This window comes from Anomaloglossus baeobatrachus, chromosome 3 (genome assembly GCF_048569485.1).
Source record: "Anomaloglossus baeobatrachus isolate aAnoBae1 chromosome 3, aAnoBae1.hap1, whole genome shotgun sequence".
Classification (NCBI taxonomy): Eukaryota; Metazoa; Chordata; class Amphibia; order Anura; family Aromobatidae; genus Anomaloglossus; species Anomaloglossus baeobatrachus.
Window position 1 is genome coordinate 464,978,985 of NC_134355.1, and position 26,854 is coordinate 465,005,838.

General features: G+C 49.2%; 1 protein-coding gene across 1 annotated transcript in view; it reads left to right on the forward strand.

The window, feature by feature from the left end:
• Positions 1-26,854, forward strand: part of LOC142295437 (T-kininogen 1-like) — a 108,173-nt gene that overhangs the window by 80,709 nt on the left and 610 nt on the right. Inside the window, exons 8-9 of the mRNA XM_075338538.1 lie at positions 9,879-9,986; positions 15,291-15,380. Of these exons, the coding sequence (XP_075194653.1) occupies positions 9,879-9,986; positions 15,291-15,380 (198 nt within the window). The remainder of the gene's footprint in view (positions 1-9,878; positions 9,987-15,290; positions 15,381-26,854) is intronic.

The window sequence follows — 26,854 nt, forward strand, 5'->3', positions numbered from 1 at the left end:
TGGACAGGAAGCAAGAACCAACAGGACAATATGAACAGGTAGCAGGAACCAACAGAACAGGACGGACACTGGTAACAGGTACCAACAGGACAGGACGGGCTGGGACTGGGTGAAAACAGGACAGCATGGACAGGGCAGACATGGGGACTTGACAACTAGCTAGATAGACCGAAAACACTAACTAAATTCAAGGCATTGATCAGGCACCTCTTTAGTGGGAGCATTTCTAAAATACCCACAATCGCGTACAAGATTTCTCCCGTGCATCCCCCATACTCTGGAATGCTCTACCTCAGCACATCAGACTCTCACCTACCGTGGAAAGCTTCAAGAGGAACCTCAAGACCCACCTCTTCCAACAAACCTACAACCTACAATAGCCCTCAGTCCAGTAGACCACTGCGCAACCAGCTCTGTCCTCACCTATTGTACCATCACCCATTCCCTGTAGACTGTGAGCCCTCGCGGGCAGGGTCCTCTCTCCTCCTATACCAGTCTGTTTTGTACTGTTAATGATTGTTGTACGTATACCCTCTTTCACTTGTAAAGCGCCATGGAATAAATGGCGCTATAATAATAAATAATAATAATAATAATACCCAGTGCCTCTCAGCGATCAGCTGAGAGGCACTTCCTGGGAATGGCGCACTGGCCTTTTAAGAGGCGGCCCGCAGTGTGCGTGCATGCCCTAGGAGGGCTCCTGTAGGACCTGAGACGTATGCAGAGACTCCAGTAGGAGGAAGTAGGAAGAAGCCAAATGGAGGACCACGGGGACGCTGGGCAGCGTGGAGAGAGTCGGCTGTGGCGTTGAGTGAGAGCATGTCCCTGCAGGATGGAGAGCGAGGAGTGCAAGGACGAAGCATTACATAATTCAAGTCCTGAGATACCTAATTTAAGGTTCACACCTTGCTTTTCAATACGTTGAGGAATACTGCATGCACATTAATTATTTATTTTTTGGTGATTAGGAAAGCATGTTGTACTTTGTATTTCAATGCAAAGACAAACAATAAAAGTGTATTCCCCATGGTGAACATTTTTTACAGTCTATGCATATTTCCCAACTGTCCCAGATTAAGCAGAACTGTCCCAAACTTGGGGACCAGTCCCGCTTTCCTGAGAGATTGGGGTTATATCCCAACTTCAGCTGCATCAATGTCCTTAATACACAGATACCACTGAATAACATGGTGAAGAAGGGAGCCAACAAGTCCTTCCTCCACTGTTCAGTCTTTGGAAAGACTGAAGGTCACGTAACATGCTCAGGTCACGTGACTAAATAACGGAGAAGAGGAGCAGGAAACAGGCAAGGTGTGAGTGTGTTTCGTAGCAGGCCTATATGTGTGTTGGTGCTGCAGAGCTGTATGTGTTGATGCTTCAGAGGTGCTTATGTTGTAAGCTGTTGTTGCTGAGGTGTGTGTGTGTGTGTGTGTGTGTGTGTGTGTGTGTGTGTGTGTGTGTGTGTGTGTGTGTGTGTGAGTGAGACGCCCTGACAAAATCAGGGTGTCACAGATGACTGTACCCCTCCAGGGTGCAGGAATCACCTTCTCCTTGGAATTCTACCAACATCCCACACACAGGTACAAACACCAGCCACAAAAGCCTAATCACCCCCCTGGGACAATAGGGACACACCATTGGGCAGGGCCAGACAGATGGTGACGCCCACCTAGGGGTCCTGAGGTGTCAGGGGAGGGAACACAGCAGAAAGAATCTAGCAGATGAAGTGAGAGGAGTGAAGTGGTAGTCGGGGGTTGAAGCTCCCGGACTACCGGACTACCTGAGCTGACTAGGTGGCAGATGGCAGAGCAGGGCCACAGGCGACGGAGATCCGGTCGCAGGAGACCTAAAGTGGACCGGGGCAGGGTTGTAGCCCGCCGGTGCCGACAGCGGGAATCTGGTCCAGAGGCCGTGCACAGACGGGGTACCTGGACCCTAGGGCGAGGAAGATTGCACGCCCCTCTCCAATTAACCAGCCGGGGACAAGGTTCCAGACTTTGTCTCTTTGAATGCCCATATAGAGCAAAACGGAAGCCCAAAGAGGGGGATAGGGCATCTGCCAGAGCCCACAGAGATCCCACGGGTCAGCTTTTGCGGGCCACAGCTCCCACAGTACATAACACAGTGAGCGGACTTCTCCAGTGTTAGGCGGATTAAGTCACCACACAAGAAACTACAAGTGCAGGAGGAAGGGCCCCTGCCCTGTCAGCCCGTGTGCGGGAACCAGCACACCCCTCCAGAGGCTACCGGGATCCGGCCTTGGTTTACAATACGGACTGTGTGTTTACTGACCCTCCAAATCAGCACCAGCTCATCCAGCACCACGACTACCAACTGTGAGTTCCCTGATTCCTGCAACCCCCTCACAATACCCTGGGTCCCGGGACTACACCTCCCCTACCCGTGGAGGGGAACCACCTTGCTGCCCCGCTCAATCAGCCCCGGGCACCCACATACAAGGCAGCAGCGGTGTCACCATCCCTCACCGCAACCCACGGGTGGCGTCACTGACAAAGACTCTAGCCCCTGTAAATAACCCCTTTTCACTCGTGGGTGACAGATGGCTGCACAAGCCCTGGTTCCGGCTGCCACTTGAGCCACAGCCACCGCCTGGATTTAAGCGCCTCGAGTGGCCCCCCGGTTGTGGTCTGTCCCCCACCCATGACAAACCTGGCGTCACGAACAGGATACTTACCCCATCCACTAACCTTTTCTGAACTGTTAACCTGTGAAACGTTGACATTATCGGACTGCCGCCATCTTGCCCGTCATATTTGGCGCCAAAAACAACAACTTCGCCATCTTCTTCCCTGAAAAGAGCGCGAATCCTAAGCCCCGTCCCCTAAGAACGCGGGTGGAACCTGGTGATCCTGAGAGCAGAAAGTTGCAAAGGACAGCGGGTCCCGCGAGACTGCTGTCGAAAACCAACGGGAGGAGGGGAGGAAAAAGTGGCATGTGACCAGAGAAGATAAAGGTCAGGGACACCAGGACTCTGCAGAAACCCGTTCCTGGACACCAACGCGGCAAGATGTCCCAGCAGCCTAGCAAGCAGCATGCAGAGAGTCCCGTTCCCGCAACCCCGATGACATCTCATCCGGCCCCGAGTCTGGCCGCACCAGTGATGACATCGGCTTCGGCAGTCTGCCCGGCCAAAACGGAGGTGGCACCCGACCTAAAGTCTACCCCGGCAGCAGCGCTAGCCACTCCCAAGTATCCCGTCCCGGCTGTGGAGCAGCCGGAGTAAACCTGCAGAGAGACGGAGCAGGCCACTGATCGGTGGGGCCCACGGCAGTATGAGAGACCGGTCGTAGCCGGCGCCGAGGGCATCCGAGTGGGCCTGGCTCCTAAGCAGGAAGCGAAGCACGGAACCCGTGCCCGATATTGGGAACGGCAGCAGCGGCTGTAAAATGTTGTTCTATAAACTTGGTAGTGGAACTCGGCTACCTCTTTTCCTCAGGACAGTTTCATAACGTTAAAAATGTTTTTTTTATGATGTGCCTTCCCTCCGGGAATGAAATGTTTTGAAATGGTTTACTTGTTATCTTTTTCAATTGCAGAAAAATAAATGTCAGTGGCCGGACAGCCCGAGGGCGGGCTGTATTCTACCAAAGGGGAGTGTGATGCCCTAGCAAAACCAGGTTGTCACAGAGCCTGCACAAATCCACCAAAATGCAGTCCATTCTCCTCTTTGGCACCAACACAGTCCCCACAAGGGTATACACCAGCCAATCAGGCCTAGTCAACCCCCCCAGGACAATGGGAGGAATCGAGAAGAGCTTAGGAAGTGACAGAGAAGAGTTTAGTTTCAGTTGAGCTGTAGTCAGTGGAGAGCTGACAGGAGGGAGTTGGAGCTCCCTGGAGAGGGTGGTAGTCGGGGTTGGAGCCCCAGACCACCGGATTACTGGACTAGCTACGCGGACTAGGTGGCAGTGAGGGCCACAGGCGACGGAGATCCGGTCGTGGGGAACCTGAGGTAGACCGGGGCAGGGTTGTAGCCCGCCGGTGCCGAGAGAGGGGATCCGGTCCAGAGGCTGTTTCAAGCGGACTAGCCCAGACAAGAGAAAGACAGACAGAAAGTGCAGAAGAAAGGGACCCCTGTTTGCTATATCTGTATGTGGGACCCGTATGCAATTGCCAGAGGCTACCGGTCACTGGCAACTTGGTTTACAATACGAACTGTGTGTGTTTACTGACCGTCCAAATCAGCACCAGCTCATCCAGGACCACGACAACAAACTGAGTTGCCTGCTCCCTGCAATCCCTCACCATCCTCTGGGCCCCGGGACTACACCTCCCCTACCCGTGGAGGGGATCCACCTTGCTAGCCCGCTCCATCAGGCACCCACATACAAGGTAGCGGCGGTGTCACCATCCCTCACCACAATCCATGGGTGGCGTCACAGACAAAGATTCTGTCCCCTGTAAATAACCCCTTTTCACTCGTGGGCGACGGACGGCTGCACGAGCCCCGGATCTGGCTGCCACTTGAGCCACAGCCACCGTCCGGATCCGAGCGCCTTGAGCCGCCCCCCCGGTTGTGGTCTGTCCCCCGCCCACGGCACGTGCGCACGTGTTGATGTTTTAGAACAGTGTGAGTGTGTGGATTTTTAAAAGCTGCGTGTATGTTGATATTAAAGGGCTCTATGTGTTGTGTCAGAGCTGTTTGTATTGATTTTGCAGAGTTACATGTGTGTGTTGATGTTGCAGACTTGTGTGTGCTGATATAGCAGAATTTTGTGTGCTGATGTAGCAGTGCTGTATATTTGTTAATGTAGCACAGCAGTGTAAGTGTGGGGGTCATCATACTGTGTGGGGAGCCCTGCGGGTGTAGTCTTTGGGGGCATTAGACTTGTGGAGGGAATGTACTTTGGAGCCATTATGCTGTTTGTGGTTGGCTCTTTGAGAGCCTTATTCTGTAATTAAGGGAATGCAGTGTGTGGGGGACATCAGACTGTATGAGGAGTGGGAATGTAATGTAGAGGCCATAAGAGGGGTACACTAATGGACTTCACTAGGAGAAAATTTCTGTTTTGGTACATATAAAGGACTAGTCGAGGTTAGAGTGCTTGCTTAGGATAAAAAGAATTGACATGGCACTAGTGTCCCTCTTTCTTATGATTAAAAGATGGGAGGTGTGGTCTATGGCCGATGACAGTACCAACTATTTATTCTTATTTGCTCTCAATATGATATGGTTTAATTTTATATCTGTCTGGGCATTTGTGCAAATTAATAATTTGGTGTTGGCTACCATTACCTAGTTGTCTGTGTGGTGTTCCCCTTTTCAGGTTTTTAGATTGTTTTTAACAAAATATTGCTTTTCAAAAAAGATTAACATTTGATTGAAAATTATATTCTCTTTTGTATGGTGTTTGCTTCATTTGTTTGTGGGTGTCCCTATTCCAAAATTCTGTTGTAATTTACAACTTGTAAATAATTTTGAAAAATTGCTACATACCAGTTTTGCCAATCTATGCCAAAATAATTGGGATGGGGGAGTGACACCCCTGCACATCTAATTCAGGATGAGCTGTAGTATACCTTACAAGAGAAATCTTACTCCAGTCTCTGCCATTGAATCCGTTGGCGCTTGACTCCAACACGCCCTTTGCATCATTCTCGTTGAAGTGTCAGCCTGTAAGGTGCAGGTGTGGGATGGCGCTGAAACCATGGTAGGCAGACATGGAGAGTTTCAAAGAAGCAAAACTTAAACTTTACTTGCTAATCAAACTGAAGTAAACCAATAAAGAGATTGCATCAATAACATATTTATAGGTTTCAGAAGCACATGGTCATTGTCCCGCAATATATGAGGGAACATAATACTTGGACATACAGTGAAGGAAATAATTATTTGATCCCTTGCTGATTTTGTAAGTTTGCCCACTAACAAAGACATGAACCATCTATAATTTTAAGGGTAGTATAATTTTAACAGTGAGTGATAGAATATCCAAAATAAAATCCAGCAAATCACAATGTATAAATAATATAATTTGTTTTGCAGAGAGAAATAAGTATTTGATCCCCTACCAACCATTAAGAGTTCTGGCTCCTACAGACCACTTAGACGCTCTTAATCAACTCGTTACCTGCATTAGACAGCTGTCTTAAATGGTCTTCTGTATAAAAGACTCCTGTCCACACAATCCAATTAATCAGTCAGACTCTAAGGGGCACTTTGCACACTACGACATCGCAGGTGCGATGTTGGAGGGATCATGTCGAAAGTGACGCACTTCCGGCATCGCACTCGACATTGTAGTGTGTAAATCCTAGATGATACGATTAACGAGCGCAAAATCGTCGTAATCGTATCATCGGTGTAGTGTCTGGGAAATCCATAATTACGCGGCTACGACAGGTACGATGTTGTTCCTCGTTCCTGCGGCAGCACCCATCGCTGTGTGTGAAGCCGCAGGAGCGAATAACATCTCCTACCTGCGTCCTGCAGCTCACGCCGGCTATGCGGAAGGACAGAGGTGGGCGGGATGTTTACATCCCGCTTATCTCCGCCCCTCCGCTTCTATTGGCCGCCTGCCGTGTGACGTCGCTATGATGCCACACGACCCGCCCCCTTAATAAGGAGGCGGGTCGCCGGTCAGATAGATGTCGCAAGGCAGGTGAGTCCATGTGAAGCTGCCGTAGCGATAATGTTTGCTACGGCTGCTATCACAAGATATCGCTGCTGCGACGGGGGCGGGGACTATCGTGCTCGGCATCGCAAGCATCGGCTTGCGATGTCGTTGTGTGCAAAGTGCCCCTAACTTCTACAACATGGGAAAGACCAAAGAGCTTTGTAAGGACGTCAGGGACAAGATCATAGATCTGCACAAGGCTAGAATGGGCTACAAAACCATAAGTAAGATGCTGAGTGTGAAGGAGACAACTGTTGGTGCAAAAGTAAGAAAATTGAAGAAATACAAAATAAGTGTCAATCCACATTGATCTGGGGCACCATGCAAAATCTCATCTCGTGGGGTATCCAGGATCATGAGGAAGGTGAGAGATTTGCCTAAAACTACACGTGAAGAACTTGTTAATGATCTCAAGGCAGCTGGGATCACTGTCGCAAAGAAAATCATTGGTAACACATTACGCCGTAATGGCTTAAAAGTCTTCTGAGGCAAAGTCCCACTGCTCAAGAAGACACATGTGCAGGCTCATCTGAAGTGTGCCAATGAACACCTGGATGATTCTGAGAGTGATTGGCAGAAGGTGCTGTGGTCAGATAAGACAAAAATTGAGCTCTTTGGTGTTAAATCAACTCGCCGTATTTGGAGGTAGAGAAATGTTTCCTATGACCCAAAGAACACCATCCCCACTGTCAAGCATGGAGGTGGAAACATTATGTTTTCGGGGTATTTTTCTGCTAAGTGCACAAGACTACTTCACCGCATCAATGGGACAATGAATGGAGCCATGTACCATAAAATCCTGAGGGACAACCTCCTTCTCTTCACCATGATATTAAAAAGGGGTCGTGTCTGGGTCATCCAGCACAACAATGATCCAAAACATACAGCCAAGGCAACAAAGGAGTGGCTCAAAAAGAAGCACATTAAGGTCATGGAGTGGCCTAGCCAGTCTCCAGACCTTAATCAAATAGAAAACTTATGGAGTGAGCTGAAGCTCCGAGTTGTCAAACGACAGCCTCAAAATCTTAATTATTTAGAGATGATCTGCAAAGAGGAGTGGACCAAAATTCCTCCTGACATGTGCGCAAACCTCATTATCAACTACAAAAAAAGTCTGACTGCTTTGCATGCCAACAAGGGTTTTGCCACCAAGTATTAAGTCTTGTTTGCCAGGGGATCAAATTCTTATTTCTCTTTGCAACATGCAAATAAATTTATATAATTTATATAATGTGATTCTCTGGATTTTATTTTGAATATGCTATCTCTCACTGTTAAAATTAACCTACCATTAAAATTATAGATTGTTCATGTCTTTGTCAGTGGACAAACTTACAAAGTCAGCAAGGGATCAAAAAATTATTTCCTTGACTGTACAGTGAAACCCCAAATCCAAAAATGTTGGGATGCTGTGTAAATTATAAATGAAAGAAAAATGCAATAATTTGGTAGTATCTTATAGCCATTTTTATTCATACCTGAATATTTCTGTGCAATTTGAAAAATATAACTCATTTAGAAATTGATGGCTGGAACATATCTGAAAACATTTGGGACAGGATTAGCAAAAGGCTGGAAAGGTAAGTGATATTAATAAAAAACAGCTGGAAGGTCAATTTTCAACTGAAGTTGCATGACTGTATGAGAGTATGGGTATGCTCACATGAGCGTGAAAATCGGACGAGTGCAATGCGAGAAAATCTTGCATTGCACTCAGACCTATGTTAGTCAACAAGGGAAAACAGTTCGTCAGCTTTTCTCGCATCCAGATTCTGGATGCAATAAAAGCGGCAACATGCTGCGATTTTCTGCTAGAGCCGTATCCTTCGCACCCATTCAAGCGAATGGGTGCGAGAGAAACATCGGACTGCACTCGGATGTTATCCCAGTGCAGTGCGATATACGCTCAGGCTGACAATGGAGGAGATGGGAGGATTAACCCCTCCCTCTCCTCAGCTGGGCCCGTCCTCAGCTTCACAGCTGTGACCTGATTGCAGGATTGGGTCACAGTCACATGACACTCGGCTCACGCTCGCAGCAGAGCCTGAGCCAGGAGTCATTAGCATATCGCATCCGATGCTGTCGCAGCAGATGCCATACGCTCGTCTGAATCCAGCCTATGACAGAGAGGCAGAGCCTCTCAGAAACAAGGATGTCAGAGTTTCCCTATTACACTGATGAGCAAAAGGGTAACAATTAGCGATGAGCGAATAGTAACTATTTGTGTTCGGCTAGTGCTTACCGAATACCGAGTACTATTCTAGTTTTCGTCACGACAAAAAAAATGCTCTTTTTACCCATTGACTTACATTAGGTTCATTATTCGTTACGAATAATCCAAACACGAGTAGTTACTATCTGCCCATCACTAGTTACAATGTTTTCAACTTTTGATTTTCAGGCACCATATCTTTCCATCCACTACAGTTTTGATCGTGAGACTACCTTGCAACTATTTAGCAAACGATTAGTTATGCAGATTCTTGTCATGTCATTGCATTGTTACCGTTTTGCTCCTTAAAATCTAAATTTTAATTTTTATTATTTTGTTCAAAATTGGTAAATCCACCTTTTGGCTTTAAACACTGCCTGAACCCTTCTGGGCATGCTCTTGATCAGATTCAAGCATGTCTCAATTGAAATCTGATTCCAGGTCTTTTCAACACATTCCCAATGATGATGCATACTGGTCCATTCATTTGGGTATGTATACAGGTTTTTCTTCAATTCTACCCACAAGTGTTCAATTGGGTTGAGGTCTGAGGACCAATCCAGCACCTTACTTCATTGTCGTTGAACCATTTTCTTCACCAATTTCGATGTGTACTTCAGGTAGTTGTCCTGCTGGAACATTATATTGTCCTTTTCATACCCATAGTACTCGAGTATACAAAGTAACTCGTCTTGTAGTATACTCGCAGATAGCTCAACACTGAGACCACCATTGATCCTGGTCAAGTATGCAACACCTTTGGTTATGAAACAACCCCACATCATCAGGTTTCCTCCACCGACCTTGACAGTTCCTTCAATTTCTTAATCTATTAGCCCCTTTTTCCCTCATTTGGAGTTTTGGTTTGAATTAATTACAAAGTGAATATAATGGATATTATAACACAATAAATAAAAAATATGCCCTATTCTGTGTATCTGTATACATAATAATATTGGAAAAACTGCTAATTATAACCTCATTGATGTGATCAGTTATCTATATCTACTATATTCTTTACTCCATAGGGTTTTAAAGGGGAGTTATATGAGGTCACTTTTAAAATAAAAGCAACTAACTGTTCCAAGCCTGACTATTCCATTCTGGGAGACGAATGTGCCTTATCCGAAGTCTCTGTAAGTTAACCTGTAAATATTCACTTATATAAATGTTTTAAGACCAGAGACATTGTGCACCATTATCCAATTCTTTGGAAGCCACCAACAACGTACATATTGGATATTTAGATTCTGGTTGACTGTACAAGAGATGTTCAGAAACATACTCTGATTCACAATGATTCCCAACAGTGACCAAAGGGCCCCACTTCATTATAATGGAGTCCACTAGGAATTCTGAAGCTTTCGCTGTCATTTTGATGGCGAGTATAATGAGGTAGAATGTGCTACTATTCCTGCAAAATGTGATACGCCGCAAACCGCCAGCAGCAGTATAACCATACGTCACATTTGTAAATTCATATTTAGTAAACTAGAGAAGTAATATTGCCTGACTGTATCCAAGGGAATTATAAGGAGTCTATCACCCATCAAATAAAGAATTGAATTACAGTACTTAAACATTCCTAATGCCCCAAAAAAACTCATATCTGCAGCATAGATTTTACTTATTTGAAAGAAAACAGAAAACATAACTATATGTGGGACCATAGTCCCTATACTGGAGATACCCCAATAGCATATAGCAATTTAGAGAATAAAAAGCAAGAAAAAATGCCAAAAAACCTGATGTAAAATATAAAAAAATCTTTATTAAAGTGACAGAAATATTAAAAAGAGTAGCATAAAGTACATATTCAGAATATGTGTGTGATGAGGACACACAGAATAGGATGATGACAAGGGACACATGCACAGCTTAGAAGAACCAGTGTCCTAGTATACATGTACAAAATTACATGATCAAAAAAGCGGTTAAACAAATCCCCTATGAGGTAATGTCAGAAAGTGACCACTAGATGGCCCTAGAGTACATAAGATATCCAAGCTTGGGCAGTATAAGGCCTTCTTCACACCTCCATGTCTCTGCTCTGAGTGGTGTCAGTTTTCACACCTATGTTGGCACCTTCACACGCATACTAATTATGAATAGAGATCTTCATGTGACGCCCTGGGCAAGCCAGGGGTCACAGGTCATTACACCACCACACCCTACATCCCAGTTAGGAACACCAAGGCTATTCAAATCCTTGTTGCCTTCCTCCAGGGGCTGATGTTCACACCAGGGGGTGGGCCAGGAGGTTGGCTCCGCCCACCGAGGAGTACACAGCCCTGGAGGCGGGAAGAACCAGGCAGTTGAAGCCAGACTAGAGTCTGAGAAGGAGTGAAGAAGGAGAAAACAGTGGAGTGGTAGAGAGTCTAAGTGAAGTGAAAGTGAAGTAGTAGTGGAGCAAAGAAGAGAAGAGTAAAAGTGAGAGCAGAAAGACCTGAAGTTAGTCCAGCTAAGTGCAGGACAGTGTCAGCAAGGTCAGCAACAGAGGTGATTGTCTGGAGGGGGACTGCTCGGAGGTTGCTGGAAGGACCGTGGACGGGTAGTGGCCCGGCGGTCTGGAGCAGTATACAAAGAACAGTCAGCACCAGGGCAGGGGCCTCTCGGACCCCGGCAAGGCTAGGAGTCGCCATAATTTGCCGAATCCGTCAGTGAAGGGGACGTGGATCCCCCAACAACCAAGTCCCGACTGAAGGCAACAGTCCAACCATTGAGGAGAAACACCGCCAGGGCACCAGTTTCTCAGGGCCAGCGCCTGCGGGCAAAGTAGGGCTCCTCCGGCCCATATCCAAGCCGGGGAGCGGGTTACCGGTGGGAACCCATCGCTACCAACTTAGAAATATCAGGTGCAGGTCAAAGGGACATCACCGTTACCTACTGGGAGAGCAAGTGCAGCCGTCCGTGGGAACCGTCTTTCCAGCCGTGTGGTTTACCGTAAAACTGTGTCAACGTCTCAGGCTGAGTGAGTACCACAGTGCCGCAAGGCGCAGCGCTGCCCCCGCGTCCCTGCGCCCCACCAGGCCCTGCACCTCCCTCACCATCACTGGGCCCCGGAATCACCAACCCCTACCCACGGAGGGGCAACTCAACACCTGGCTGCTCCGCATCACCACTCCCGGGATCCCCATATTGAGCAGCGGTGGTGCTACCAATCACCACAACCGTGGGTGGCGTCACGGACTATAAACAACCCCCACACCCGAAAACAACCCCCTTTCACTCACGGGCGAGGAGCGCCGCTAGAGTCCCCGGGATCCGGCCCACCGCTCGAGCCACCGAGCAGCAGCAGGCCGCAGCAGCCGCGGCGGCCGGACCCGAGCAGCAGTGGGAGAGCGCGGCGTCCCCTCCTCCGCCCGCGACATTCACACCTCTGTCTTTCGCCCTGTGAAACCCCTGCGAGTCTGGGTGAGTCACACGGAGACAAGTCAGGTGAAATATGGACATCACACGGATGGCATCTATGTGACGTCCGTGTGACACGGACCCGAAAAAATGGATATTACTGTAATAAAAATTTTTTATGTATAAAAGATGTGCAAAGCTAGAAAAATTATATAGATATATGGAATACATAGAATAGATAAATAGTTATATATAGATAGAGAGATAGCTAGACAGCTTGTAGAGCTATTTAGCAAAATGTATTACTAATTTTAGAAAAAAAAATAATGTGGAGGACCCCCAATTTTAATAACCACCACGGGTACAGCAGCAGCTGTGGGCTGCAACTATCAGTTGTCAGCTGTACCTTGGCTAATTTGAAAAAATAAAGGGGATCCCATGCTGACTTTTTAAATTATTTGAACAATAATTTTCAAAACAGAGTAAGGTACTCCCTCCCCCAATTTTTAAAACCAGCCAAGGGACGGCAGACATCTGGGGGCTGATATTTTTAGGAAAATAACAGCCCACCATCACCCCAGAGTTGGTGCATCTATGAGATGCGCCAAATCTGGCGCTGTACTTGGTTCTTTCTGTTGCCCAGGTGTGGTGGCAAATGGGGTAATATTTGGGATTGATGCCAGCTGTGAATTGCCAGCTGGCATAAAACCCTGGTATTAGTAATGGGTGGGCAGACATCCCCAGGGTCTTTGGCCCTATACATGTGATTTTTGCACATTGTTATACAGTACAAGCTTGGATATTTTATATACTCTAGGACCAGCTAATTGTCATTTTGTAACATTACCTCATAGGTGATTTGTTTAATTGATTTTTTGATCATGTAATTTTGTACTTCAATGTATACCCAGACACTAGTCCTTCTAAGCTTTGCATATGTCCCTTGCCATTGTCCTATTCTATATGTCTTCATCACATAACTATTATGAATATGTATTTTTAGCAATTTTTCTTGCCTATTATTCTCTATATAGATTTTACTCAACTAGTTGGACAGAAAAAAAACTCAGTTTTACTTCACCTGTGACATAGCTAAGTGCTCAGTGTACTATTCCATCCAAAATGCAGCGCACCTCCCTATATAGAATCTTAAGCCTTACACGTCCGTATTGACCCTGCAAGAGCCTAGTGCACACAGTGTCACTGCAGGCATCCTCCTCTCCCTCTCTTCTGTCTGCAGTGGCCACTTTCCAATGCATAATCCTGTGTAGAGTGAACGGACACTACAGACAGGAGAGAGATCAGAGAGTGCCTGTACCGACTGTGTGTGTGTGTGTGTGTGGAGCCCAGGGCTGCTGCAGCGGTCTGGTGCGTTACCTTCAGGGACTCCACAGGACGGTCTGGTCACAGTTAGGGAACCTTCTCTTTTGATTTTCGTGACGCCACTCTCGGTATTGCAGTCAGGGTGACCGCCACTGCAGATTAAGGGGTGTCTGGGGCTGATGGTGGGTGCAGTTAGTTGTAGTTGTCTCCCAAGAGTGACGCAAGCCCCAGGGTCCTGTGTAAGCGTGTGGAACCACAGGTCGCAGAATGACTCAAACACAGTCCAAGAAGTCTTTTAACATGTTTACTCACTGTTTGGTGGTCACTGTGAGATGCCTGGGCAACACTGCGATAACCAGGTGGAACCAGGAATTCCAGAAGGCCGTTCTGAGGGTAGCTGTCCACTCGCCCTCCTTGCACTCTTTTTATTTGGGAGGATCCCTCACTTAAAGTATGGTAGGATGCCTCCAGGGAAGCTGTTTCCAACCCCCTCCCCTCACTTGCCCGTCTGCCGGCAGCGTGACCTTGGCGGGATGGCTTCTGACCCTGTCCCCTTATGGGCCTCCTGATTGCTGCTTGACTCAGACTCTGTGTTGCGGTGGTGAGGGCATGAAGTACCCCCACCTGAAGGTTGAGCAGCTCTGGATGATTTGCTGTCTGCTCTGGGGACCTGTCTCCCCTTGCATGCTGGAATACCAGGGTTCCCCTTACTAAGCCACCTCTCTCTAGGTGTCTTTCAGGCTGACCCACAGGTACCCTTTCTCCCCCATTTTCAGCTACTGCACTCCGCAGGGTCTGGCTGACATGAGAGACCCTCTGCTCCCTTCCACACTCCTCAACACTCTGCTTCAGACTGCTCGCTCCTCCTTCTCTTCCTGTCTGCCCTGCTTCCTAGCAACCAGGCTCTCCACCACACCCCTTGAGTGGACATGGAGGGCACGCCCCCCTCTTGGAAGTCTCAGGAGTCCTTCCAAAGGTACATCTGTGAGATCTGATTACTACGCGCCTGTGTAGTCACACCTCGGTTAGCCTTCTGGTATACCTGTATTGCACTGCCCCCAGCATGGGTGCAGTACTCAGTGGTGCCTGACCAGGTCAGGGGCGCCACATACGCGCCTCTTCGGCTCCTGCAGTGTCAATACGGACGTGCAGGGTAGGGGATTCCATTCAAGGAGCACCAGTTCTGGGCACTTGAGTCCCCCTATAAGGCCTCTATAAGTAATTTAAATGTCATTTTGAGGGTGACAGGCTCACTTTAAGCAGCGCATAAAGATTAGGAAGCTATCAAGACATACAGAAACATTAACTCGTGGATGTTCCTGAGTATTAAAGTAAGAAAGATATTTTTTTAATAAAATATGTAAGATACTCTAATGCTCTGAGCCGATAGTGGACATATATACAGTATCCACATCTATGGTAACTTGGATAAAAATGCAGGTCTCATACAGACATTCCCTTTTGGAATGTGAGTACATTTCCGTGTATTATCACGGATAGCACACGGAGATCACATGTGTGCCAAAATCACAGCACACAGAGGGACATATGTACCTTTAACACATCAGTAAAAAACGTGTGTTTTTCACTGACGCGTGAAAGAGGCCTTAATAGGTTATATGGGACATATGGATAGGTGTTATCTTTGTGTTGCAACCCTTCAAGTTTACATAGCTTGGTTCATGTCACTAAGCAGTAAAGTTATAGCAATCTACTGAATATTTAATACCTGTTACTTCCTAATGTTCCTTTTTGTTTAATTCTAGCATCGACTGTCTTGTGAAACTAAAATAAAAGTTACAGACAAGACCGTTAATGTTCATTCAGATCCTCATTGTATACCAGAACTCCCAATGGTAAGTTTATTTTTCCTTGGTGTTTTTTCCCCTTTAACATTGCCTGCAGCGCTACATTTTTCTGAAGCTTTTAACAACTTAAAGTGTAACTACACTGACTTGTTATGATGATAAATCTTCTGATAATTTCCTATAAGCGGCATTCAACATTCAAAACATTTTTAGATTCTTTATTTTATTTCAGCACATACAAAACAGGACCGGAACTCCACAAAACCTTTTACGGCTATGTGCGCACAGTACGTTTTTTGCGGCGTTTTTGCACGTTTTTCGGGTGCGTTTTTGGCTTCAAAACTGCATGACTTTGCTTCCCCAGCAAAGTCTATGAGTTTTCATTTTTACTGTCCGCACACAACTGTTTTTTTAAGCTGCGTTTTTGAGCTTGAAAAAAAAAATGGACATGTCAATTCTTTCCTGCGTTTTTCTGCGTTTCCCCCCATGCAATGCATTGGAAAAACGTAGCAAAACGCAGAGATCAAAAACGCAGCAAAACGCAGCCAAAAATGCACCAAATCGAGGTAAAAACGCATGCGTTTTTTGATGCGTTTTTCGACGCAGGTGCGTATTTGTGCGTTTTTAGCGGCCAAAAACTCACAAAAACGCAGCGTCAAAAAAATGCAGCGTGCGCACATAGCCTAAGGCTGGAAACACATTTATGTGTGTAAAATCGGTCCGAGTTGCATGATAAAAAGTCGGACGATTTTAGTTCACGTTAAGATCAGTGTGCAATGCAACTGCAATGCGATCCTGAGATTTTTCTCATGATTGCATTCTGTGTGCAATGCGTGTTTGATGCATATTGGATCCGTTTTTACTATGTCATCTGCCATTCAGCTCTGCTACATGGCCGCTGACAGCAGACACAGACAGAGCCATGTAGCTAAGCTGAATGGCTGCTGACAGCAGACACAGACAGAGCCGCACGATCAGAATATAGTCGGATGAACTTCACCCGACTTCATTGTCATCCCGCGGCTCTGTCTGTGTGGCATGGCCTGATTTTCAAATCCCCTGAGTGACTGAAGTGATCTCCGCTATTAGTGGTGCCATCACTGAGGTTACCCGCAGCCACAGCTGCAGTCCTCCACCTGAGATCTGTGGCCGCGGGTAACCTGAGTGACGTCATCACTGATAGCGCGACTCACTTCAGTTGCTGCGGGGAGCTCACAGAGAGCGGTCGTGGTCTGTGGCCGCTCTCTGTCAGCTTCCGATGTAGCAAACCTGAAAGCGTCGTGGGACCGCTGTGGATTACGTCGGACCTGGAGGGGTATTTGGGGACTTTATTAAAATGGTGAAAGAGGTTGCTGTTTTTTGTCTTTTATTACAAATAAAGGATTTTTTGGATGTGTGTGTTTATTTTCTTTAACTAACAGGTTAATCATGGAAGATATCTTGGGGAGACATCTGCCATGATGGCATGATGGCAGCTATGGGCTACTGCCATTAACTTCTTATTACCCCGATTGCCAACGCACCAGGGCAATTCGGGATGAGCCGGGTAGAGTCCCGAGAGTGTTGCATTTAATGGATGTGGCCATTCCGGGCGGCTGCTGGCTGATATTGTTAGGCTGGGGGTCTCCCCATAACGTGGAGCTCCCCATCCTGAGAACACCAGAATTCAGCCATTTGGCTTTACCCTGGCTGGTATCAAAATTGGGGGGAACCGCACGCCGTTTTTTTTAATTATTTATTTATTTAACTTCATGATATAGACACGCCCACCGGCAGCTGTGCTTGGTTGCAGTGAGACAGCTGTCACTCATCGTGGGGGGCATGTCTGACTGCAACCAATCATAGCCGCCGGTGGGCGGGGAAAGCAGGGAATACGAGATGGATTAATGAGCGGACGGCTTTTTCAAAAGAGAAGCCGCCGGAGCAGTGTGAACGCCGTGCAGCGCAGCGCCGGTGATCGGGGATCGGTGAGTATGAGAGAGGGGGAGAGGGATAGACCGACATGGACAGAGAGAGAGACAGAGAGAGAGACCGACCGACAGAGAGAGAATGGAGACCGAGAGGGAGAAACCGACTGACAGAGATAGAGATTGACCGACATTGTGAGACCTCACTCATTTCCAGTGTTTTCTGAAACATGCAATAAATGTATTTAGAAAAACGAATGTCACTTGGATGGTGTGTGCGCCGGTCCATGTGACATCCGTTTATTTACCCGCTCCCATAGAGTTGCATTGGAGAGACTCGTGGGAGAAACTCACCAAAACGCAGCATGCTGCAATTTTTTTCTCAGTCCGATTTGGACTGAGAAAAAAATAGAAGATGGGAGCTGCCTCATTGATTAACATGGGTCCGAGTGCAATGCGAGAATTTCTCGCATTGCACTCGTGCGAGATAATCGCAAGTGAGAAGCCGGCCTAAGAGGACCACCCACCAGGGTTTTGCTATGACGTGCCCCCATTGCTGTTGGCAGCGGCACGTGCGCATTGACAAAGTAATTCAGTCTTCATTAAAATGGCGCCGGAGTACACGTATGCGTAAACCGCAATCTCTGGCGCCATTTTTGTGATGACACTGCGGTGAAGACTATGAGAGGCATCAGCACGTGTGCAGATTTTTTCTTTTTTTACATCTGTGCACGCACCTCAGCTGCTCATAGTCTTCACCGCAGTGTCTTCAATAAAATGGCGCTGTAGAACGCAGTTCGCACATGCGTGAACTCTGGCGCCATTTTACTGAAGACAGAATTAGGGCTTATGCGCACGTTGCTGAATTTCATGCATTTACGCTGCGTATTGCACCGCAGCGTAAATGCATGCGACCTGCGGACCCTGCACAATCTATGATGATTGTGCATGAGACGTGCGCACGTGCGTTTGAGAGCACAGCGATTTGGGTGCCAAAATTTTGTTCCAAATCGCTGCGTTCTAAGAAGCAACATGTCACTTATTCTGTGTTCTTTGGATGCAGCTCCTGCTCTGTCTATGGGAGAGGCTGCATCCAGAGCGCATGAAATCGGCTTTTTTTCTGCACAAACACTGCATTCATTATGCAGCGTTTCTGCAGCGATTTGACGCGCACATGTGCGCGTCAAATCCCTGCAGAAATTTCTGCAGGGACACGACGCAACGTGCGCATACAGCCTTACTGTTTCAATTCGCACACGCCGCCAACAACAGCAATTGTGGCGCGAGATTCAAATAAAGAAAAGGTGGCCATCATCGAGGAAGCTGGAGGAGGATTATACAGCGAGGACCTGACCCACAAAGGCTCACCCCTGTTGGACTTGTCAATCAAAGTGTAGGCATTTCTGCAACTTTGATTAAAGATAGTTCTGCAATCAAGCATTGAATCTTTCTACAAGTATGCTTGGATTCAGCATTTTACAGTCTGTATAGCACTGCCTTTACTTCATATAGAAAAATCCTGGTGGTTGGTACATACAGAGCAGGGCTGATGCTGAAACCCTGCTATGAATGCACAAGTGATCAGACAATCACAAAGGGGAAAAACAGTAAAAAGTAAAAAAAAAAGATCAAACCAACAAAATTGTAGTTTTTCAGCCGCCAAAACAGAAATAAATGTAATAAAAGGAGATCAAATATCATAATCAAAATAATATCAATAAGAACATCAGCTCTGGTGCAAAAAAACAAGCCCTCACTCAGCCGCAGATCCCAAAAATTGAAATGGTTACTATGGACAGGTGATAACTTCTTCCTACTGGAATACTTCTTTAGGCTATGTGCGCACTAGGCCGTTTTACCCGCTGATTTACCCGCGGATTTGCTGCAGAAATTTCTTGAGAAAGGTTTGAAATCTTTCTGCAGACATTTCCCAGCAAAACCTATGGGAGCAAAAAATAGCTGTGCGCACGCTGCGGATTTTTCTCAAGAAAATTTCTTGAGAAAATTTTATCAAGAAACTTTCTTAAGAAAATGAGCATGTCCATTATTTTCCGCAGGTACCTGCGGTATACCCCCGGAATTTCACTCCATTCACTGTAATGTAATCGAGAAATTCCGGGGGTATACCGCAGGTAGCAAATGATGTGCGGTATACCCCCGGTATAGCCGCGATTTACCTGCGGTAATGCTCATCGCTCCCTGCGGTTTGGCAGGGAGTGATGTCATTATGCCAGGAAGAGGAGGCGGAGCAGGGTAAACACAGACGTCACACTCCCTGGACGCCGCACAGAAGCACTTCAATGTGACGTCTGGCGGGTGCCCGTGCAGTCTGTGTCCCGCTGCGGCCCCGCCGCTGCACGCTCAGCAGTGTCAGTGTCTGCCCGCAGTGTGTCAGTGTCTGCCCGTGTGGCGCCCTGGACTAGCCAGGTCGTCACAAGTACTTCAGCACAACACCCCCCACCTCAGATAGGCACATCAATCAGACACAAATTCTTGTTGCCCCCCCCTCCAGGGGCTGATGTCCACACCAGGTGGGGTGGAGCCAGGCGGTTGGCCCCACCTACTGAGGAGTTCACAGTCCTGGAGGCGGGAAAGGAAGTCAGTTAGAAGTGAGTAGGAGTCAGGAGAGGCGTGAAGTGGTAGTAGAGGAGCAAACTGACCGTGTCCGGGTACGTGGCCCGGGCTCCGAGAGCAAGGTTGGCAGACGGTGGTGGCCATCTGCAGGAGAGGCAGATCAACGCGGAACCGTAAGACCGGGGACGGGCGGTGGCCCGCCGGTACCGAACCGGGGAGCAAAGTGAAGCCAGCACAAACCGGCAGGGCCTGCGGACCCCGACCAGGCTTGGAGTCGCCGTTAAACAGGTCAAATCCATTAGTGACTGGAACCCCAGGGGTTTCCAAACAGCCAAGACCCGATTGAAGGCAACCGTCCAAACAGCACAAGGGAAATACAGCTACCGCAACAGCTAGAGTTCCCAGGGCCAGAGCCTGCAGGCAAAAGGGCTCCTCCGGCACATATCCACACTGGGGAGCGGGTTACCGCTGGGAAGCCATCGGGACCGAACACACACAAAAGGTGCAGGGAAAGGCAGCCACCACCAACCGTCCGGGAGAAGCCACAGCAGCCGGCTGCGGGACCCGTCCATCCAGATGTTTGTTTTACCAGAGACTGTGCATCCATTTGTGGCTGAGTGAGTACTACCGTGCCGACTGGCACCGCGCTGCACAGTCCAAGCGACCCTGCACCTTGCCAGCCCTGCTTCCCCGTCACCTCAACCGGGCCCCGGGACCACAAACCCCCCTACCCACGGAGGGGGAAAACATCTCAGCTGCTCCCTAACAACGCTCCCGGGATCCCCGTCACCAGCAGCGGTGGTGCCCATCTTCACCACAAACCGTGGGTGGCGTCACGGACCAAATCCCCAAACCAAACCACCCCTTTCACTCACGGGCGAGGAGCGCCGCTCGAGTCCCCGGATCCGGCCCACCGCTTGAGCCACCAAGCAGCAGCAGCAGCGCCGGACCAGAGCGCCAGCGAAGGCGCAGCAGCAAAGGCTCCCTCCCCGCCCGCGACAACTTGGCATCACGAACAGGATCTTACCATTCTACCGGCTGGTAGAAGTGTGCCTTGTGTCCCATCGGCGGTATCCGGCCGAAAAATTTCAGAGTCCGCCATCTTGGGCGCGAAGATTTTCCCGCTCGAGCGTCTTCTCGAGCAGTGGAGGCGCGAAAGCCGAAGCCCCGCCCCTGAAGAGGAGGTGCTGAGAAAAGACCAAGGGAGTGCGGATGGAGAGATGGCGGCGTCTTCGGGCTGGAGTGCGGGAGCACCCGCCATAGGGGCGTCTAAGCTCTGGAGGGGCAGAGGAGGAGTAGCCTTTGAAGACTGCGGCCCGGGTGAGCTCCCCGCCGGGACCGCTGCGTGGCTGGAACGGGAGCTGGGCCGGTTCTGCTTGAAGGTGAGAGCGCAGAGCTTGCAGCAGCTGCTGGATTGGAAGGTGGAGGTGCGCAGAATGGTCGCCGTGGTGTGGGCCCGTGAGGAAGGGGCCGCGGCGGCCGTGCCGCGTCGTGATCAGGCCATCCAAGTTCCTGAACCAGCCTTGATTGAGTGGCAGCCGGGGGCCGGTACTGCAGCAGGAGGTCCCGAGAGAGTGCAGCTGATGGAAGAGGAGGTCCCGAGCACGCTGCCCCCGCCACCGTTCCCAACGGCGATCAGCGATTCTGGACTGCGCTGCCTATGGAAGGAGAACCCGATGTACCGTCCGGTCCCCGATTGGGCCGACCCCCCGCGGTGGTAGCCGCCCCAAAGTCAGCAGTCCCTCCGTTGCACCGTTGTCCTCGTTGGGACCACCAGTACCGTTAACCTGTTAAATGGAAAGTAATCAACCGAAGATGTCACCTGATTGTCGATTGTGATTGACCCGGCCGTTGCCGGCAAGTAGTCCCCGTAGGAACCCTTTGTTACTGTGCATAAGAAACTACTTATGGACATGCCTGAGAACTAGCAGGGCACCCACAAACTAGTGGAAATGTAAATATGTTGGCATGTTTCCGTTGCCGCCTCTGGAGAGGCAGATTGGAGGAAGGGCCCGCAGCAGAGTAGGCTGGGGCCCGGCCACCACCTGGACCGGTGGCCATCCTCCGGGGGTCAGGGGTCCCCCTGGACGTGGGCTCCCCTGAAGTGACCGTAGGGTGCGAAACACCGTACCCGTTCCCGCTCGGGCAGCCTGGATCTGGACTGGGGTCAAGGGGTGCTGCCCACTTCTTAGGGGCAGCATCAGGGCCAGGTTGTTTGGGTGGGAGAGCGGAAGCCGACCGTTATTATTAATAAAAATGTGTTGTAACGTTAACGTACCATGCCTCCCGTTAAGGGAAGATCCATAAAAATGCTTTGTTGAATGTTTTTCATATGTTTTTCTACCTTTTTCAGTTAAAAAAAAAACCGGTGATGGACGGGCAGCCAGCGGACGGTCTGCATTTAACCAAGGGGGAATGTGGCGCCCTGGACTAGCCAGGTCGTCACAAGTACTACAACACAACACCCCCTCACCCCAAATAGGCACATTAGTCAGACACAAATCCTTGTTGCCCCCCTCCAGGAGCTGATGTCCACACCAGGTGGGGTGGAGCCAGGTGGTTGGCCCCACCCACTGAGGAGTTCACAGTCCTGGAGGCGGGAAAGGAACTCAGTCAGAAGTGAGTAGAAGTCAGGAGAGGAGTGAAGTGGTAGTAGAGGAGCAAACTGACCGTGTCCGGGTACGTGGCCCGGGCACCGAGAGCAAGGTTGACAGACGGTGGTGGCCGTCTGCAGGAGAGGTAGATCAACGCAGAACCGTAGGACCGGGGACGGGCGGTGGCCCGCCAGTACCGAACCGGGGAGCAAAGTGAAGCCAGCACAAACCGGCAGGGCCTGCGGACCCCGACCAGGCTTGGAGTCGCCGTTAAACAGGTCAAATCCGTTAGTGACCGGAACCCCAGGGGTTTCCAAACAGCCAAGACCCGATTGAAGGCAACCGTCCAAACAGCACAAGGGAAATACAGCTACCGCCACAGCTAGAGTTCCCAGGGCCAGAGCCTGCGGGCAAAAGGGCTCCTCCGGCACATATCCACGCTGGGGAGCGGGTTACCGGTGGAAAGCCATCGGGACCGAACACACACAAAAGGTGCAGGGAAAGGCAGCCACCACCAACCGTCCGGGAGAAGCCACAGCAGCCGGCTGTGGGACCCGTCCATCCAGACGTTTGTTTTACCAGAGACTGTGCATCCATTTGTGGCTGAGTGAGTACTACCGTGCCGACTGGCACCGCGCTGCGCAGTCCAAGCGACCCTGCATCTTGCCATCCCTGCTTCCCCGTCACCTCAACCAGGCCCGGGGACCACCAACCCCCCTACCCACGGAGGGGGAAAACATCTCAGCTGCTCCCTAACAACGCTCCCGGGATCCCCGTCACCAGCAGCGGTGGTGCCCACCTTCACCACAAACCGTGGGTGGCGTCACGGACCAAATCCCCAAACCAAACCACCCCTTTCACTCACGGGCGAGGAGCGCCGCTCGAGTCCCCGGATCCGGCCCACCGCTCGAGCCACCGAGCAGCAGCAGCAGCGCCGGACCCGAGCGCCAGCGAGAGCGCAGCAGCGACGGCTCCCTCCCCGCCCGCGACACCCGCAGTATCAGCGGCTTGTCACGCTGCAGCGCAGGCAGACACTGACACTCAGCAGTGCGTGCAGCCGCGGGGATGCCGAGCGCTGCTGTCACGAGGTGAGATGAGATCATTACCTGCTGTGACGATCTCCTGCCTCCTGACGTCACCGCGGTCACTGCTGTCTATGCCCGTCTCGCGAGTGGCCCGAGACTGTCACTAGTGGTGACGTCACGGGCTCTCGCGGTACTGCTGACAACGCGGCGGGCATAGAAGTCAGTGACAGCGCTGATGGCAGGACTGCAGGAGATCATCATAGCAGGTAATGATCTCATCTATCCTCCTGACAGCAGCGCTCGTCATCCCCTGCAGTGACCTGGGCTATTGATGTTAGTTCAGGTCACTGCATTGCTCTCCCAACATTCTGTTCTACATGGACTGGGACAGTGACTATGGTATGGATCGCCGTGGGATGCCCCCCCCCTTATTGGATTACGCCGGACGTGGAATTGATTGTTCTTATCAATAAATTGGTGAAAGAGGGAATGTGGGGATTGTTTTTTTTCAAATAAAACTTTTTTTGTTGTCTATTTTATATTTCTTACTGACTGGGTTTGTGATGTCAGGTATCTGATAGACGCGTGACATCACGAACCCCAGGGCTTGATGCCAGGTGACATTACACATCTGGCATCAACCCCATATATTACCTCGTTTGGTAATGCAGACTGCTATTTTTAGGCTGGGGAGCGTCCAATAACAGTGGACCTCGCTAGTCTGAGAATATCAGACCCCAGCTGTCCGCTTTACCTTGGCTGGTGATCCAATTTGGGGGGGACCCCACATTTTTTTGTTTTAAATTATTTATTTAATGTAAAATAACAGCGTGGGGTGCCCTCTGTTTTGGATTACCAGCCAAGGTGAAGCTGCCAGCTGTGGTCTGCAGGCTGCTGCCGTCTGCTTTAGGCTATGTGCGCACTTACCGGATTTTGCCGCGGATTTTTTGCGGTTTTGCTGCATGTTTCGCTGCAGAAAATGTTCATAACATCTCTGCAGTATATCACCAGCAAAACCTATGGGCAAAAAAAATCCTGTGCGCACTAGGCGGAATTTGACAGCTGCATGTTTTGCTGCGGGATTCCAGCAGCAAAAACAATTGCATGTCAATTCTTTTCCGCACATCGCTGCGGGATTTCACTCCATTGACTCCAATGTTAATCGTGAAATCCCGCAGGGAATAACGCAGGCAGCAAATTCTGTGCGGTTCACTGCGTTTTCCTGCGTTATTCCCTGCGGTATTTCGCGGTTTACCTCCGGTAATGTACATCGCTTGTCTGCGGTTTGCAGGGAAGTGATGTCATTACAGGAAGAGAAAGCGGAGCAGAGAGTAAACAAACACAGACATCACAGACACACACAGACATCACAGACATAGAACACAGACACACACACACAGACATATAGAACACACATAGAAATCAAACAGAAATATAGAAAACAAAGCACGTGGGCTCCGCTGTATATTTACCGGCCAGCCGAGGTAAGCACACAGCGGCAGCCCGGTATTCTCAGGCTGGGGAGTGAGAGGGACAGGGTTAATGTCCCCCGCCTCACTCCCCCTCCCGTAGCCGAGAATATCAGCCGCAGCTGCCCCGGTACTGTCGCATGCATTATGCGGCACTACCGGAGTGTCCCCGGCTCTTCCTGCCGCCGTGTAGCAGTGGCAGCAGGGTAATACAGGGAGTTAATAGTGGTGGATCGCCGCCATTAACTCCAGGCTTGATCATGGCAGCGTCTATGAGACAGCTGACATGATCAACCCGTAAGTAAAGTGAATAAAACACACAGAAAAATCCTTTATTTTAAATAAAACAAACAAGCCTCGTTCACCCTTTTATTAACCCCCCCGAAACAAAGCTCCGGCGTAATCCACAGCTCCGGCGTAATCCACAGGTCCTGCGCTGCTCACATCCAGCCGCGACTGACACAGACACTGCTGAATGCAGCCTCGCAGCGAGACAGCAGAGGTAATTACCGGTCATTTCCCACGGCCGGTAATGTGAACTCACTGCCGACCGTGGGAAATGCAGCGATCTGTCCTCTATCTATCTGTCTATCCCTCTATCTATCTGTCTATCTATTATCTATCTATCTATTCTTCTGTCTCTTTATCTATCTACTATCTCAGAATGAAATGACTTTTTTCTTTTTTTTTTTCAATGTGCTTTATTGCATTGAATGCAATAAAGCACATCCCAACCCGCACGCGGCAAAACCGCGGCAATACCGCGAACAATACCGCAGTAAAACCGCAGCAAACCGCATGCGGTTTTCGGGTGCGGTTTCCCGCGTTTTTTTACCGCGGGTGCGGTAATCTTTGAATACCTGCGGAATTTTCTTGAGAAAATTCCATTTTCCAGTGCGCACATAGCCTTACCCTAGCTGGCTAGAAAAGATGGGGGGACCTCACGTCATTTTTTTTTTAATTATTTATTTTTTGGCTAAATACAAGGCTAGGCACCCTTTAGTGCCCCATGAAAGTCACTAAAGGGTGCCAGCTTAGAATATGCAGGGGGGTGGGACATTATATAGATCTTTCTCATCTATCTAGCTATCTATCTATTCATCTATCCATCTTTCCCTCTATCCATTGTCTGTCTATCTATCGATTATCTATCTATTATCTATATTATTTATTTCTGTTCAGCATAAAAAAACCGCAGGGACCAACCTGCGGAAAAACCGCAGCAAAATCGCGGCAAAAACGTTTCCGTTTTTCCCGCGGATTTGGTGCGTTTTTTTACCGCAGGTGCAATAATCTTCAACTCCCAGAAGTTTCTCAAGAAATTTTCTTGAGAAAAATCACTTTTCTAGTGCGCACATAGCCTTAGGCCCCCTTCACACGTCCGTGAAAATCACGCACATTTTTCACAAACATGTCAAAGGTGTGTATTGCTCTCTGTGTGCCGTGTTTATGGCACACATGTGTTCTCCATGTGTTATCCGTGATAACACATGGAGAACGGGAACTTTCTGCTCACCTGTCCCTGGCGTTGCTGTCTGTGGTGCTGATCTTCGGTCTCCGGCCCTGCCGACTCCCCGCTGCTGCTGCTTCTGGCCCGCAGTGGAGTGAATATTCATGAGCATAATGAGCGGGGGTTGGAAGCAAGTGACAGCAGCGGCAGAGACAGCAGTGCTGGAGAAGGTGAGTATAGGGATTCTTTTTTTTTTCACAGACACGTGTGTTTTCTACGGTACGTGTCACACGGATCACATCTGTGCAGTCAGTGTGCAGTCCCTGTGACACCTGTGATGCCGGAGAAAAACTGACATGTCTACGTGTGGAGCACACAGGCACACGTATGCTCCACACGTACTCACGGTCCATGGCAAAACATGAACGTGTGCGCAGATCCACTGATTTTAATGGGTCTGCGTGTGCCCGTTTCTCTGGCACGTGAGGAAATGGACCAAACAC